Below are 16,871 nucleotides of genomic sequence, written 5' to 3'. Positions count from 1 at the left end.
GCTCAGAGAGAGAGCAGCGCCCTCGGGGTAGCTGGAAGCAGCTCCTTTGCTGGCTCCATTTATTCACATACCCCAGTATCCTCCCCTGTCTGCACACACATCTCTTAGCCAAGACAGATTCTAGCGAAAAAGCCTATGAGTAGGTTGACAGCACTCCCTTTTGACCTCCAAGAAGCCTTCCTGCGCATGTATGGTTGGGAATGTCTCCTTGACCTTGAGAATGAGAAATACGTGGTGTCTCATCTGGGCAGGGCTCAGCTCCTCCTCTTCATCTTGGAGTGTCTATCCAAAGGGGACAAACTCCAGCTGTTCAGCCTAGGGCCCATCTATCTCCTGCCTCGGGAGCATATCTGAATGGTAGAAGCATCTCTGTGGAAGGAGCACCTCTGAGCAGTAGGAGCATCTCTGAGTGGTAGGAGCATCTCTGTGCAGTGGAAGCATCTCTGAGTGGTAGGAGCATCTCTGTGTGGTGGAAGCATCTCTGAGTGGTAGCAGCATCTCTGTGCGGTGGAAGCATCTCTGAGTGGTAGGATCATCTCTCAGTGGTAGGAGCATCTCTGTGCAGTAGGAGCATCTCTGAGTGGTAGGAGCATCTCCCTGTGGTAGGAGCATCTCTTGTGCCTTAGCAGCCTTCCTGTGCAATGGGAGTATCTCTATGGGGTGTGAGCATCCCTGTGCAGTGGCCACAGTAGTGGCAGCTTTCCCACCAGGCCTGTCATATGCGATGGTTTGAGGCACTGTTCCTGGAAAGAAAGTCTCTAGCTTGGTCCTCCCCACCTCCTGACAACTACATGCCTGCAGTCGGTCGTTTAGTCAAGTCCAACTCATTGCAACCCCATGGATTGTAGCCCGCCAGGCTCCTCTGTCCATGGGATTCTCCCTGTAAGAATACTGGAGGGGTTGCCATTTCCTATTCCAAGGGATCTTCCCAACCCAGGGATCGAACCCGTGTCTCTTGCGTCTCCTGCATTGGCAGGCGGGTTCTTTACCACTGTCCTGCATGGGAAGCCCCGACAACTCTAGGAACTCCCAACATCCTATGACAAACTCCTTCTCTGTGTAATATGCCAGAGTCTGCTTCCATGGCTTGCAAATAAGAGCCCTGCCTGGCTCTGCACCCTCCTATTTCAGACTACCCTGTCCCCCCTCCCCTGCCCAACACAGGCTGACATAAATTCCCACAGTGAAAAGAGTAATGTCAGCATGAGAAAATTTTTTTGTGACGATGTTGATGATACCTTACCTTTTTATAGTTTTTACAGCTGTTAAAGCAATTCTGAGCACTCTGCAAACACATTCGTCAATGAGAAGGGGTCTTGGGGCTGAAACCATCAGTTCATTCACCCATTATCACCTTCAGGTCAAAACCCATTAAGTGCTCGCTCGGCTGCACACTGTCAACTGCACAGAGCTTCTTCGTGAAGGACGCTCGGTAACTCGGGGTCCATCATCTTACAGCCCCTGCTCTGTGTGCGTCCACAGTGCACAGACGAGCAGAAAAACACCGCCAGTCACAGGATATTACATCTGGGAAGACCCTCACTACAGATCGGGAATCTGAGGGTGGGTGACTCGGCCCAATATGACATAGCAAGGTCATGACCAATTCAGGATCAGAACCCTGGGTCCTGGCTCTGCCCACGACGGGGTATGCAACACACGTAAATATATAAAATGCCATCACCCAGTATCAGCCTTCTCCATATCCACAGACCACCCTCCTCTGGAGTGTTTGGGAAAAGAGGAGTGTATCAGTCAGTCACGCCAGGTATGCTGCAGTAACAAACATCCCCGGTCTCAGGGGCTTACACCAACCTGGGTCTACTTCTCATGCACGCTGCCCATCCGCAGCCCCCTGAGAACCGGCCTACTCTAGCAGCCCCATCTGGATACTGCCAATCTCCACGCAGAGAAAAGGAGAGCTCTGGAGGATCTCTGCCTGGCAACGAAAAGAACCAGTGCCAAAGGGCCCCTTTACTCAGAACTGGCTGGCCAGAGCTGGTCACAGCACACCACCTAGCCCCAAGGGGACTGGGAAGTGTGGGCCTTCTGTGTGCTTGGAACCCGAGAGCAGCTGGTATTGGGTGTAGCTCACAGCACACGGGCCCCCAGGATCTGGCTGAAACGCAGATCCAGCATCAGCTGGTGTGGGCCGGCCTGAGACTCTGCATCTGAGAGCAAAGGGGAGCGTGGTCAGGAGGGTCCCCTAGAAAACCTACAACCAACCAACCAACAAAACACAAAAATAGTGAGCCGGTCTCTCGAACCCCAGCCCTGGAGATGCAGACAGATGATCCACTGAAGAAGGGTCCATGCTAATCAACCTTCAGTAAATGATGGAACCAACATGTGCCGGGCACTGAGCTGTGGCCGAGGGCTCAGTGGGAACAGGGTAGGGGGCCTTCCTGCTGTGCGGGGCTGCCTTCTTGTGGGGAGACAAGTTAATAATGAACCCATTTTGGCAGGAGGATCTCCTAAGAACTCATGAAGCAAAACCTTCGTGCCTCTCTCGGGCTCCAGGCAGCTATATTAATAGTTTTTCCAGTCTCTCTCCACTCTGCTCTTAAAGACAACCACATGTAAGCTTCTGATCCCACAGTTCCTGTTTTCAGGTCTGAATTTCAGACTGACCAGTGTTGTGAATTGGTGGGGAAACAGGTGGCAGGGGAGGGGTGGGAGAGCAGACCACGGCTCGGGGGTGGGAGGCGGGCAGGTGGAGCAGACACAGGGCTACAGGCCTGCCTTGGCCACAGCTAGCCTGGAGCCTGGCCTGAGCTCCCTGAAGGCCAAAGTGAGACATGGTCCGTGGTGAAACCTTGGGTGCAGGGTTTGGTTCTCGGAGGGGACACCTGGGTTTCACCTTGGACCAAGGCCCACATGTCTGTATCTGATAGTTCTGTGGATCTAGAGGCACCAGAAATACCTGGTCTTTGAATCTGAGTTCCCTGGTCCCGAGTTTTCATTCATAATTTACCAATTCATAGCAAGACACTTTGATGCACAGCACCTTAAACTTTTTCTGAACAAGGTTGGGTATAAAACATGGACACGCTCAAGGCCCCCCTTGGCAGCATGCCCCTTAATGGGGGGCTTGGGGATAGCCCAGGCTGGAGACCCCGCCTGAGTGCCCCAGAGCTGCTGTGGGACCTGGGTTCAGCACCTACACCCCCTGGGCTTCCGTTTCCCTACTGCCGTGGATGCGCGTCAGGTGTCTGGGGGTGCCCTTCCTCCCAAGGTGGAGCAACCTGTCAAAGAGCTCAGAGGCTCCTGCAGACAAAGGTCATGCCTGATCGTGGGGCCATGTGCCAGCCGGTGTCAGAGCCCCCAGGGATCAGATGGGCCTGGGGTGCTCAGACCTCCAGTGCTGGGGAGGTGAGGGCAGAACAGGGCCTAAGGGGCCCTCCCCGCCAAGGGCAGAGCGCAGGCAGCCAGCTCCCCACCTCGACCACAGCTCCCCACCTCGACCACCGCCCTCTGCCCGGTCCTTCAGTCTAGAGGGGACCCGTCCCATGATGCACTTGCCCCATCCCAAGCAGGTCCCAGGCCCGGCCCGGGGTTCCGTACGGGAGCTGGGAGCCGGGAGCCAAGCAGGCTGCTTCAGCAATCTCAGCCCCACCAGCCAAGCTGAGTGGCTACATCCTTCTTGGTTCTCGGACCAGGAACAGGCTCCTGGCCCCATCTCCCAAGCCTGCTCTCTTGGCCACTTCTCCCAGGGACCTTCTCGGTGCTGGAGCAGTCACGAGGCCCCGTGTGGTCAGAACATCCCTTAGATCAGACCGCAAAGCTGAGCTCCTGCACGGCCGCCCCCTGGGAACCCCACCCTGGGCTGGAGCAGGGGCTCCTGGCTTGTCTCCCACCAGGAGACACCGCACCCGACAGCTCCACGTGCAGACCCCCAGAGGCTGATGCTTGCCACCAGGCATCCACGTGGCAGTACCCATCACACCAGCTCACCCGCCCTGGGTCCATCCTGTTGTCTGCTCATACGTCACCCAGCCCTCACGTCCAGCCAAAAACTGACTCCACAGGAGGGGAGCCCTTGGAATGGGTCACGGTCTCCCCCCACCCCTGGCCAGAAGGCCCCCATCCGGTGGCTCAGAGCTGACCTGGGAGCCTGTCCCCTCCAAGAACAGGAAGGGGAGGCCCTGCTGAGCCGGTGAGTGGCCTGGGGCTGAAGACCCTGCAGAGATGTCCGCGTGGCCTGGTGTCGCAGACACAGCTCCGGAGCCAGGTAGACAGGTTTTATTCCACCCAATCCCTGCCCACAGCTGCCCTGGGCAGAGCAAGGGCAGGCTGCTTGGAGGGTCTGGGGCAGAGTGGAGTACAGGTGGTCTCGCTGTGGCCCCAGGCGAGTGACAGAGGGAAGGTGGGTCGGCCATCCACCCTGGGGTCGCTCCAGGGGCCTGGCCAAGCTGAGGGGTTCACAGTCTCCGTGGTGTGGATGCTGGAGGGCTGGGGTGCAGGCCATGCCCAGACACGCACACAAGGCTGCCAGGCACCTGCTGGGCCCCCAACGCCCCAGAACAAAGGTGCTGGGGGTGGGTGGGGGAATCTGGCAACAGTCTTTCTGACAAAGACAGGAATGCCAAAGTGGCCGAGGTCGACAGGAGTCTGGACGGGAGAGTAGAAAACGCTCGCGCTCACGCACTGCACACACACGCGGGTTCGGTAGAATCGCGAGGCTAGAGTCACACAACGCTCTGCCGGCCCCCCGCCCCCTCAAACTCGGACGTGCCTGAGCCTCCGCCCCGGCCAAAGTCAATGAAGATCCCCTCTGAATCCGAGTCGACCGACTCCAGGATCTGGTCGACCAGGTTCTCGGGGCTGGAAGAGGCAGGGGAGCCGCGGGCCGCACCCGGGCCAGGCTTGGGGGGCTGGGCCGGCGGGTACAGTCTGTTGGGGCAGGGTCCCGACGGGGGCGACGACGGGGAGGTGCCAAAGGCACCAGCGGGCCCCGGGCCGGGCGTGTCGGCGAAGCCCTGGGGCTCGGGGCAGGACGTCATCTCGGAGACCGAGTGCCGCCGGATCCCCGCGCCGCCCGCCGCCGCGCCCTCGGCCTCGTGCTCCGCCACGGGGTTCAGCAGCGGCGTGTTGTAGCTCTTGGAGCGCACCACCGGGTTCTTGGCCAGGACGTCCCCCGAGCGGGAGCGCCGCAGGTAGTGCTTCTCTGCGGAGAGACAGGCGGAGAGGGCGTCAGCAGGCATGGCCGGCCAGGCGCGGAGCAACCCCGGTTCCTGCAGCCACCACGCGCCCGGCTCTGCACCCAGCGGCCGCTCCAGGGAAGGGAGTCCGAGCCCCGCACCCACGGATCCTGCGGCCATCCCGGGGACGGGGGTCCCTCCTCCTCTCCGCGGCCTGCCCCCTCAGCCTGGACGGGGCGGGGCTCGACGGAATCGCCCTTTCGCACACGCGCACCTGGTGCACGGACCTCCACGTTCCGACCCGCGGGAAGTCACCAGGCCCAAGCACTTGCTACACGCCAGCACCTACCTAGGCGGACAGAGTCCCCACCCTCAGAGCTGCGGTCCTACTGTGTGTGTGTGTGGGGGGGGGCAGAAACCCCTTTTGGGGGCCACAGCTCAGGCAGTGGCAAATGCTGAAATGGGGCAGAGGATGAGGGCAGGGCTGGGGTTTATTCTTAACCCCGGGGAGAGGACGGCCATGGGGGCGGGGCGCAGTCTCCCCAGCTCAGGACCTGCGGTTCCATGCAGCGACCACCAGGTGGCAGGGATGAGCGTGGCCAGCGGCCCACGGGCCATTCGTGGACCACGGAAGACAGGCTCCCTCTTGGCCTGGCAGGGGTCTCGGGGTCCAGGGCCGCACGAGCCGGGGGGGCTCAAAGCTTTCCTCCAGCTGCTGGGGCCCACCTGAGAGGAGGCATGCCGCTGGGCAGGTTTCAGACCTGCAGGTGGATGGGCCCTCTGGACATACAATGTACAGCTGGCCCCCGGGTCCTCTTCACGTACCTCGTCCCAGGCCCAGGTCCTCCCTGCCCTTGAGCCCCCGGCCTGGCCTTCCCTGAGCGCCTCACCCACGGCATGGGTCACTTCATGTCACCTGGCAGGGGTCACCTTGAGCACTCATCTGGGGATGATTTACTCACTTGTCTGCCTCCCCTGGTGGCAAGAACCCTTGACAGTGGGGTGTGGTCCCCCCTGAACCCCAGGACCAACAGCAGAAGCTGGCACCCAGCAGGTGCTCAGCTGACACTGCTGACTGAACCAAGGCGGCCAGCAGCCCCAGGACGCCCAGGCACGCCCACTCCATAATCCCTCCACATACCCCAGGAGCCCCCAAATAAGCCTGAATTTCTTGGGCTCTGGGTCATTGCATGTGCTAGGTCCTAGCAAAACCCCGACCCCAGGACCTAGCACGGACATGACTTCTGTGGCGGATGCAGGGGCCTCTGGGGGGCTCTCAGAGGAGCCACAGCAACACCACTAATGCTGTCTGCCCACCAGGTCAGCCCTTAAGGAGGGACCCCCAGGTGACCCACCCTGTATGCCCAGTGATCCGCACGCCACATGGCCGGGGGGTACTCGGGGCAGACCTGCCGCGTCTGCACCTCTGGTTCGGTGTGGCCTTTCACTGGAGGCTGGGGTTCCCAGGCAGAGGTGTGGATGGGGCCAGGGGCCACCCCGCCCTCCACCCCAGGCCCAGGCGACCCCTACCCAGGATGCAGGAGTGTGTGAAGGCCCCCTCGCCAGAGCAGAGGCCGTAGGTGCCCAGGTAGGGCGACACCACCTTCTGGATCAGTGTCTCCAGGCGCAGGTAGTCCTTCGTCACGCCCCGGGACTCGTGCACCCCCTGCGAAAGGGAGAGGGCAGGAAGGTCACTGGTCAGCCTATCCCCTGCCTCCCAGCCCAGCCGGGTGCAGCTCAGAGGCCACCACAAATGGCCCGACCCACCCCCTCTCTTCAGTCTTGGCCCCCATGGCAGGGGCTACTGCACCCTCCCTTTCCAGGCGTCTCTCCGGTTGGAACCTCTGAGCCTCTTCCTGCTTCAACGCTCTCGTGGGGGCCCGCTGCCCACAGCAGCCGGTGTGGCTGGGACGCTGCGATGTCCGTGGAGAAGGCTCTGAGGCCAAATCAGGCCAGGTACCCTGAACCCCCACCCGGACGGCTGTGAGCTGGCTTCCCAGAGGCTCTGGGCAGTCACTGGGGCCAAGTTCATCGCCGGGGCCCCCTACCTCACCCACTTGTCCCACGGAGCACTGCAGGCAGGCAAGGCTGCCCCCAGGGGCGGGGCCTAGGTCCAGGGCAGCATCTGAGCTGGGCGGTCAAGCCCCTCCCATCTGTTAGCACCACCCATCCCCCTCCCACGCTGCACACTTCCCCTCACCCGGAGCTTTGAAGGGCTTTCCACCTGCTCCCATTTCATTGGAACCAAGGCCTGAGGAACGAGGCTGCCCACGGGACAGCCTTGGTCTTGCCCACCCAGCTGTGAGCCCCGGCAGAGGGCTGGGCACACAGCAGGATTTAGTGAGCGCTGCTGAATGAAGCATGTTTCCGAATGAATGGATCATTCTCAAAGGACTGCCAACAGTTAAGAAACAAGACACACCCAAATTAATGTTAAATGATAGTTCAGAACAGGAACAGAATACAGCTCTATGCTGCCTATGAGAAAGCCACTTAAAGGGCAGAAACACACGCAGAGGAGAAGTGAGGGAATGCAAGAGATTAAATGTGTTAACAGATCACAGCTCACCCACCACGGCAGGAAAAGCCATGCCAATTTCAGACTGGACCGACTTCAGACCAAAGAAATTTAGCAGGAGTAAGGAAGATCATTAGCTATCAATAAAGAGGTTGATTCTCCAAGTTGATACAACAATCTCTAATGTGCACACACCTAACAACAGAACAGGGAACTACGGAGGCCAAAAGCGATGGGGCTGCAAGGAGAAACAGAGAAATCCATTCCCACAGCTAGCGGCTCCAGAAAATAGAGAAAGCGCTTGGAAACAGATCCAGCAGAGAAAACCAGGAAGGACTCAGATGGACTCAGCACCACCATCAATCAACCGACACAATCGACATCTATGGACAACCTCGTCCAACAGCAGAATCCACATTTTTCTCAAGCTCACATGGGACATTCTCTAAAACAGACCATATTCTGGGCCATAAAACACAGCTCGACACATCTGTAAGGACAGAAATCAATGTCTACTCTCAGACCACAGAAGAACTAAACCAGAAACAGAATAACCGATCATCTCCAAATACACGGAGCTTAAACAACTCACTTCTGATTAACATGTGGGTCAAAGAAGAAATCTCAAGACCTATTTTTAAGTATTTTGAGTTAAATGAAAATGTAACATTCAAATTTATGGGCTGCATCAAAAGCAGTGCTTAGAGGGAAATTTAAAGTACTGAATGGATACATTAGAAAATAAAAAAAGTCCAAAATTGATTGTCTAAGCTTCCACCTTAGGAAACTAGAAGCTGAAGCACAAGCTCAATCCAAGGTAAGCAGGAAAAAAGAAATTGAGCAGAAGTCAGTGAAACGGAAAACAAAAATGGGTAGAGAAAACCAACAAAACCAAAAGCTTTGAAAAGATCAAAAAATCCACAAGCCTCTAGCCAAGCTACTGAAGAACAAAAGAGAAGATAAACATGACTAATATCAGAAATCAAAGAGGGGAGGACTTCCCGGGTGGGTCTGGTGGTTAAGACTCTGTGCTCTCAAGGCAGGAGGCATGGGTTCAGTCCTTGGTTGGGGAACTAAGGTTCTGCATGCCAAAACCCAACCCAAAGCAAACGAACAGAAACCCCCACAAATAAACAGACAAAACAAAGAAATGAAAGAAGGAACATCTTATTACAGACCCCAGAGTGACGTGCGCTCAGTCCTGTCCGACTCTCTGCGACCCCATGGACAGAGGAGCCTGGCAGGCTACAGTCCCGACTCAGTGGTGGAACCTGCATCGGCAGGAGGATTCTTCACCACGGGGCCACCTGGGAAGCCCTGTGGATGCCCCCAGAAGTCATCCAGATGAACATGGAGGAACTGTCCCCGCCCCCAACCACAGCACCGTGAGTGAGGATGTTACTGCTGAGCTGTGCCGGCTGGTGCACAAACCGTATGTCCCTTCATTCCCAGGACTTGTTTATGAAGCCTGGTCTCTGCTCCCCACTGCACAGTGAGGAAACGGGGCCCCGGGGCTGGGTTATTTGGGTGAGCTCAGATGCAGGGCTTCTTCCCCGGTGGCTCAGACAGTAAAGAATCTGCTGCCATGTGGGAGACCTGGGTTCAATCCCTGGGTTGGGAAGATCCCCTGGAGAAGGGCATGGCAACTCACTCCAGTATTCTTGCCTGGAGAATCCCCATGGACAGAGGAGCCTGACGGGCTACAGTCTGTGGGGTTGCAAAGAATCGGACATGACTGCTATTCAGCTTCCAGGACCCCATGAAAAGGAACTGTGACTCCACAGGTGGAACTCAGCAGGCTGGGGAACTCAGTGCGCTTGGAGAACACAGCAGACCCTCAACACACGCTGACCGGGTCCAGCTGGGGCTTGAAAACCGGGGTCAAGTTCACCGTGGGGCTGGGACAAGGCCATGCAAAGTGGAGGCCAAGGCAAGGGCAGAGGGCCGAGGCTGGTGTGCGGACGGCAGCCAGGCGGGGCAGGACGATGCTGGGGGAAGACGGGCCCAAGCCCAGGAGCTGCACGAGGCACAGGGACCACCAGGGGTCAGCACTGCCCTGGCTTGGCCCCCACCCAGGAGCTGCTCTGGGATCAAAGTGGAGTCGATCAGTCGTGTCCGACTCTACCACCCCGTGGACTGCAGCCCACCAGGCTCCTCCATCCATGGGATTCTCCAGGCAAGAACACTGGAGTGGGTTGCCATTTCCTTCTCCAGGGGATCTTCCCGACCCAGGGATTGAACCTGGGTCTCCCGCACTGCAGGCAGGCAGACCTCTTTACTGTCAGAACCACCAGGGAAGCCCTCCTGGGATCAAAAAAAAGAGTAAAAATTAGTCCCACAGTCACGTCTGACTCTTTGAGATCCCATGGACTACCACCAGCCTGGCTCCTTTGTCCATGGGATTTTTCAGGCAAGAATACTGGAGTGGGTTGCTACTTCCTTCTCCAGGGGATTTTCCCAACCCAGGGATCGAACCTGGGTCTCCTGCATTGCAAGCAGATTCTTTACCAACTGAGCCACCAGGGAAGCCTGGGATCAAGGTGACACCTTATTCCTCAGCTAGAAAGCCCAGTGTGGTCACTTCCTGCCCCCAAGAGCAAGCACCATGGAGGACTCCGCACCGGTTTCTTCCCATCATCCTTGAACTTGCCCCCAGGGAGGTGGTCCTCCTCCATCACACAGATGAGGAGACAGGCTGAGATGCAAAGTCCCTCCAGGTGCTCCCTGCCCCTCCCTGACCCAGGGCAACCCAGCCAGTTCAGTTCAGTCGCTCAGTTGGGTCCAACTCTGCGACCCCACGGACTGCAGCATGCCAGGCCTCCCTGTCCATCATCAACTCCCGGAGCTTGCTCAAACTCATGTGCATCCAGTCAGTGATGCCATCCAACCATCTCATCCTCTGTTGTCCCCTTGGATCAACAGCCCTGTCCATCAACAGAAACCCAGCCAGGTCGGACCTAAATCCCTCCGAAATGCCCACTGCAGGCCTGGCACCCTGCTTCACTGCCAGGACAACCAGTTCCCACCAAGAGTAGCCTCTGGACCCTTCAGCCCTCAAGGTTCATCAGCCCCTTCCTTGCTCTGCAATCTTCAACCAGCTGCCCTGGGTCTCCCCCCTGACCAACCTCACAGACCCTAATTTAGGAGGACTTGCGCATGCACGTCTGGGTTCAGGACAGTGAGCTGGGTTTGGAGCCTGTCTGCCTCAGGCAAGCAAGGACTCTTCTTTTCCCTGTGAGCCTGTGAGGTGGGGTGGTTGATGGTGCTCCCCCCGAGCTGTGACAGCAAGGTAAGCTGGCTCACTGTAGGGTGCCGTGCTCATGACGGGGTGTGGCGGTTTGCAGAAAGGTCCAACAGGAAGGTCTGGAATTGCTGTAGGGAGTGGGAAGTGGTGGTCCCCAGCCCCACCGCTGGATGGGGGCATGTTGGGGCCCAGCCCCGGGGACACTCTGTCCACACACCACGGCTTCCCGCAGGGTTCCAGGCCAGCCTCCTCCTATGTTCCGGCAGCTTCCTCTCCCTCCCAGGTTCTTCCCGAGGGTCCCTGCTTGGTGGGTCTCACATGGACAAGAACCAGGCTCTGTCCCCAGGGAGCCTGCCCCGGTGCCTGGGGCCCCACCCACCTGCAGCACCAGCAGCATTTGCACGATGGCGGGGGGCACACGGGCGTGGGCCCGGGCCAGCGCATCCTCTAGCTTCACGCCCAGGGTGATGGTGTTCCGAAAGTGCAGCAGGGCCAGCTGGCGCACCGACGGCTCCTTGCCCTGCAGACACGTGGCCACCTCTGTCACCGAGAGCCCCCAAGACACTGGGACGGACCCGCTGACCCCCAGGCCCCCGGCCACCCTGCCCTCCTCCCCAGACGACCCTTGTTCCGAGGAGAGAGGGCCCCAGCAGCTTCCTTGGGAGAGGGAGGGTCACACACAGAGACCCTCCTGTGTGGGGCACTGAGCATTGCTCAGGTCTTCCTGGGGTCCTGGGGAGGGGGCTGCCTTCCGTCCATCTCGGCAGGGGGCAGCATGCGCAGGCGCAGACGGCCCACGGAGAGTGGAGGCGCACCCACCCCCAGGTCCGGGCCGCTCACCTGCACCGGGTAGAAGACCGCCTGCAGGGTGGGCAGCACGTCGCTGAAAAAGAAGTCCCAGGTCTCCGCCAGCGAGTCCAGCAGCTTCTGTCCTGTGGGCACAGGGATGGTCTCCAACACCCCAGGGGCACCGGCAGATACTTTCTGTCTTCCCAAGTCATGCATCACCTCCTCGCACCCGGGGAGGGCGCGGTCCCTGAAGCTGACGCGAGGCCCTGGAGGTACCCCCCGGACCAGCCGGGTCGATAGACCGGGACCCCTTGCTTCTCCTCCTGGTGCCTCAGTTTCCCCACAAAAATAATGGGGTTTGTGTGGGGGGTGCTGCCCTGTGGCCCAGGGCATGGGGCTCCGAGCTCCCACTGCAGGGGGCCTGGGTTTTATCCCTTGTTGGGGAACTAAAATCTGCAAACTGTGCGGTGCGGGGGCGGGGGGGGGGGGCGGGCGCCGCTGTTAATACTCCTCTCCCAGAGCTGACAGAAGGAAGCTGGACAAAGCAGGGCCTGGGGCAGAGAAGGTATGGGGGGGTGTGTTCCTGTTTGCACCACACACAAGCCCCTGGGTGCTCCACTCACACCTCGTCTCATCCACTGCCCCCTGCCACCCTGTCTGTCTGTCTCCTCCAACAGACACTCGCAGGGCACCTACACTGTGCCAGGCCTGGCACCAGGGACCCAGCTAAGCCTGAACTGCCCGAGTCCCACCACGCTGACAGACAGCAGCAATCGGGGCTGGGAGCGGTGAGGGGCGGGGAGTGACCCCACCGGGTAGATGAAGAGCTGGGCTTCGGAGAGGGTCTCTTCCTTCAGGGCCCTTGTCCCCACCACCTGGGGCTGCCTAGGGTGGGCCCTGGGGAGCCAGGATGACGGCCTTCAACAGCTGAGACCCGTCCCAGGCAGGAGGGAGTCAGGCAGGGAGGGCTTCCTGGAGGAGGTGCTAGCCGAGGGTTTGCCTGGTGAGCTGACACCCTCGGCACAGAAACTGCGGAGGCAGACACATGGGAAGCAGGCATCTGGACAACAGGAAGGAGCGACGCCAGCCACAGGGTGGACAGACCCTCAGGGGAGGGACATTTTGAGGTACTCCTGCGCTGGCTCTGGGCATCCCCAGGAAATGCCAAGTGCTGAACCCTTAGCCCTCCTGCCTGGAACAAGCGGAGAGCCGGGGTGAAGGCTGCCGGCTCAGGACGAGCAGGCTGCCGGGGTGTGTCACTGAGGGCTCTGCTGCTGGCCGGGACCCCCAACGGGAAGCCAGACCAGCAGTCGGCTGGGGACACAACGGGCGTGGTGGTGTCCCTGGGAGCCGAGTGGCCAGGGCCGCAGACTGCAGGTTGGCCAGCCTCCCAGACCACACCACCCACACCCGGCTCCTGGAGGTTTCCCTGGGAACCAGGTTGGTGAAGGGCCCTTCCTTTTCAGTTCCCTTTCCCTGCGTTCTGGGGGTGCCCCCAACCTGTAAAGTCCCCTGGTCTGAGGTGCCAGGCTCGGAGAGGGCAGCCTGGCAGGGGGAGGGTGACCGTGGGGAGGAGGGGGTCTCTGCATATGACCCGTCTGCCTGGTGGCCAGCTCCCGGTCTTCCCCGGGGGCTCCACGGCGGGCTGCATGGAACCCAGGACGGTGGGTGCCCACCCCTTGAGGAGCTTGGCCTGCACACAAAGGTCCCTTGAGGTCCCTGCCGTCGCAGGCGAGAAGAAAGGCAGCTCAGTTCCCGGGCGGCCGTGGGGCGGCTCTGGGCGCGCGCCAGGCCCGCGTCTGGCGGAAATGCAGGGGAAAAGGAGACCTTGTAAAACTGAGCACGGGCCCAGGCAGAGCAGCACGCAGACCAGGGGTCAGGAGGCTCGGCCCCGTCTCTTGGCTGGGCGCTCTGCCGCCCGGGGACTGGGGGCGGGGGGGCGCTGGGGTTGTCAGCGGTGAGGCAGGCACGTGGCGTTCAAGCCTGGCCCCGGGAAGCCCCCATCAGCCCAAGCCTCATACGGTCCTTTGTGAAATGGGCATGATCCACGTGTCCACGCTCAGTAGGCTGAGCGCTGCCACGTAGCAGGCACTCGCTGTTAGCCTGACGCTGACCGGTGGACCTCTGTGGTTCGCAACCAACCCAGCAGGACCTGGACTGCCCAAGGGTTGGACAGCCCTTGAGCCGATTCTGGGATGGGGGTCTGGTCAGCCTGTTTACCTTCCTTTTTGGTTTGATCATGCAGGCCTCGGAGACAGAGATGTGCCGGGCTGACCTCTGCTCAGGTCTCAGTCCGAGGCAGCCCGGGGATAGCAGTGACCCCAGGGCAGCTGGAAAGGCCACCGAAGGGGCTCAGAGGTGAGCGTGTGAGGGTCACTGCAGCGGAGGTGGGTGGCCTGACCTCTAACCGGCCGGGATTCCTGCAGGACAAGGCCAAGTCCAAGGCCTGGAGCCTACGCAAGACCCTTGGGTCCCCCTGAGACCCTGAGTGTCTGCCTGCTGAGAAATGACCCCAGCTGTAGCTGAGTCCTTGGAACTGTCACCTTGAATGTGTTCCCTGGAGGGAGGCTGCCATTTCAAGGCCCCTTGGAGCTTCCCACATTTCCAGGAATCAGTCTGCTCAGGAGCAACGTTCAAGGCCTCACTGGAGGCTGGAGTGGGCAGGTGGCAAGATCCTGGGGCTGCCCTGTGTGGGGCCACCTGCCTCCCAGCAGAGGCATGGGCTGAGGACATGGCTGGCCACAGGGAGCAGTCTTTGGGACTTAAACTGGGGTAGAAGGCAGTGGGGTAGGGTGGGCTCCCAAGGCTGCCTCTCAGGGTGTGGCTGGCCCCTGTCCCCACCGCATGGGCTGAAGGAGGCCACATGTCCTCCTGAAAAGACCACGTTTCAAGGCCTGACTCCATGCAGCCCTCCCTGACTGCCAGGTGGAGCCAACCCGCCCTTCCCCAGGGCCTCCCTTCCTCCTGACACCGATCACACTGGACTGTCGCTGTCTGCTCCATGTCTGTGTGCCCAGCTGGGCTGTTAGCCCCTGCCAGGCAGGGCCCAGGTCCACCTCCAGCTCCCCAGAGGCCCCCCCACCCCGGGGCCTGACCTGTAGGGAGTGCACTGATGGAGCCTACCTGACCCCCAGCACCGAGGTGGGGACAGAGGGAAATGACGTGTCTGCGGCTAGCTGGGGATTGGAGGCCAGGCCCTCTGGCCCCGAGCCTGGAGCTCCGTGCCAGTCCCCGAGGCCAGGAGAGGTTAGATGGGGCTAGTGCTCCCTGCTGGGTGGCCTGGTGGCCACAGCCACCATGGGCAAGACTCCACCAAGCTGCACAAAGCGCCTCTTCTCCAAAGGGCCCAGCTCCCTTGGGCCGGAGCTGGTGGGAGGGCAGGCATTGCTGGAATGTGCCGAGTCAGGAGAGGGGTGTGGGAGGGCCCCTCCGCCAGGAAATCCTCCTGCCGGCTCAGGTGCCACCTCCTCCAGGAAGCTCGCCCAGATCCCCAGTGGCCTGTGCCTCCTGTCCCCACATCTGTGGTTCTCACGGCCCTTCTCAGGCTCCTGCCTTGGCCGCTTCCACCCAACAGACGCAGAGCTGGTGCAGAAGGGACAGAGGACACAGCTGAGTTAATGCTGAGTGTCCCAGGCCTCAGTCTCCTCTGTGAAATGGGCTGAGGCCCTTGCTTTCCAGGGTCAGTGAGGATGCGAGGGGAAACCTGGAGCAGCAGAGAGAGGAGTGCAGATTCGGGCACCGGGCTGCCAGGGAGGGGCCGTGTAGCCCGGGCGAGTGACTCAGCCCCCCTGTGCCTCAGTGTCCCCAGCGTTCAGTGGCTACAACGATGGAACCTTCTGCATGGGTCTGTCGGGCGAGTTGGGCGATGGAAGCTGCTGGGATGAGTTCAGCACAGGGGGGCGTGTGTGGGGCTTGGCTCTGGCACAGAGGGGCCTGGCCTGCATGGGGCGGGGCACACAGCAGGCCCGCAACAGCACGTAATCAGCCTGAGCTGGGTTCTCTGCATAACTCGATTCATCTCTATGCCAAGCCACCCCTACCAGGAGGCGAACACCCTGCATTTATCACCCTCCAGCCCACAAACATGGGGAACCCAATGTTTCTGGGACCTGGCCTGTCCTTCCAGAGCTCTGGGCCTGGTCAGGAGCCCCCCTCTCCTCACTGAGGGCCACCATGGGTGGAGAGGCCAGCTGTGACTCCTGGTCTGGTCCCTAGAAGGGCAAAGGGGATATGCTCTGGACCCGGATGCCCTGGGTTCCAATCCCACCTCCACCTCTTACACACACCATGGTTCTGGATGAATTGAGGGCCACCACTGCCCTGTCCCCAGCTATGAAATGGGTACAATGACCCAGAGGCCTCACGGGGCCCCAAACCTCGGCCGGGAGCCCAGGTCAGCTGCTCCTCTGGATGGGGACTCCCCACTCTGCCATGTCCCGGGTCTAGACCACTCCCCATCTGGTCCTCAAAGATCCTGATGGGGGTTCTCCCAGGCTGCTGGGACGGGGTCCCTGGGGGCCAGAGAGCCTCGTGGGCAGTGAGGTGAAGCAGAGGCCTTCTCCCCGACATCCCTCGGCCCTCCAGGGCCCCATCAAGGTCCCTTCCCAAGATCAGATCTTGGCCCCGCTGCCCTCGAGACATCACTCCTGCCCCTCTGAGCCCCCTCGCCTGGGAGGGCCACCCCACCTCCCCAGAGCCCTAGGTGGAGCCCAGGTGAAGCCAGGGTGCCCAGGCGCCACGCCCTCAAGCAGCCAGCAACCGCTCCTGGCCCCGAGCCGCCACACTCACCCTCGTAGAAGCGGATCTTGTCTCGCAGGATCACCATGCCTTTCGTCAGCAGCTGGTTCTGCAAGGCACACGTGGAGATGCCGTCACCGCCCTGGGGTGGGGGGACCCAGGGCCCCCAACACTTCCCAGCAGGCAGCCGAGGCCCTGAGGGGGAGGGGCCCACTGACGACCCACAGCCCGCCTGCCCCAGAGCTGGGATCTCAGCTCCCCTAGTGGACACGGGCGACTGACCCAACCAGGTTGTTCTGAGACAGAAGTGGGTAAGGAACCCCCAACCTGCCCCCCAGAGACAGGCCAGGCCGGGGTCTCCCGCTCCAGGCTGAGCGGGTGGGCAGGTAGCTGCCCCTGAACCCCACGTGGAAGGAGGGTCTTTCAGGCAAGAGGGGCTCCG

The 16,871-nt window shown here is 60.4% G+C and overlaps 1 protein-coding gene across 5 annotated transcripts in view; it reads right to left on the bottom strand.

The window, feature by feature from the left end:
• Positions 1-4,227: 4,227 nt before the first annotated feature.
• Positions 4,228-16,871, bottom strand: part of PRR5 (proline rich 5) — a 53,496-nt gene continuing 40,852 nt past the window's right edge. For all 5 annotated transcript variants that reach the window (XM_027968199.2, XM_027968197.3, XM_042247868.2 and 2 more), the window contains 5 exons: positions 16,481-16,538; positions 11,744-11,835; positions 11,283-11,423; positions 6,672-6,807; positions 4,228-5,167 (listed from right to left, as the gene is read on the bottom strand). In XM_027968199.2, coding sequence (XP_027824000.1) covers positions 4,689-5,167; positions 6,672-6,807; positions 11,283-11,423; positions 11,744-11,835; positions 16,481-16,538 — 906 coding nt within the window. In that variant the 3' untranslated portion in view covers positions 4,228-4,688. The remainder of the gene's footprint in view (positions 5,168-6,671; positions 6,808-11,282; positions 11,424-11,743; positions 11,836-16,480; positions 16,539-16,871) is intronic.

The sequence above is a fragment of the Ovis aries genome, chromosome 3, assembly GCF_016772045.2.
Source record: "Ovis aries strain OAR_USU_Benz2616 breed Rambouillet chromosome 3, ARS-UI_Ramb_v3.0, whole genome shotgun sequence".
Classification (NCBI taxonomy): domain Eukaryota; kingdom Metazoa; phylum Chordata; class Mammalia; order Artiodactyla; family Bovidae; genus Ovis; species Ovis aries.
This window is presented reverse-complemented; position numbering and strand designations above follow the sequence as displayed.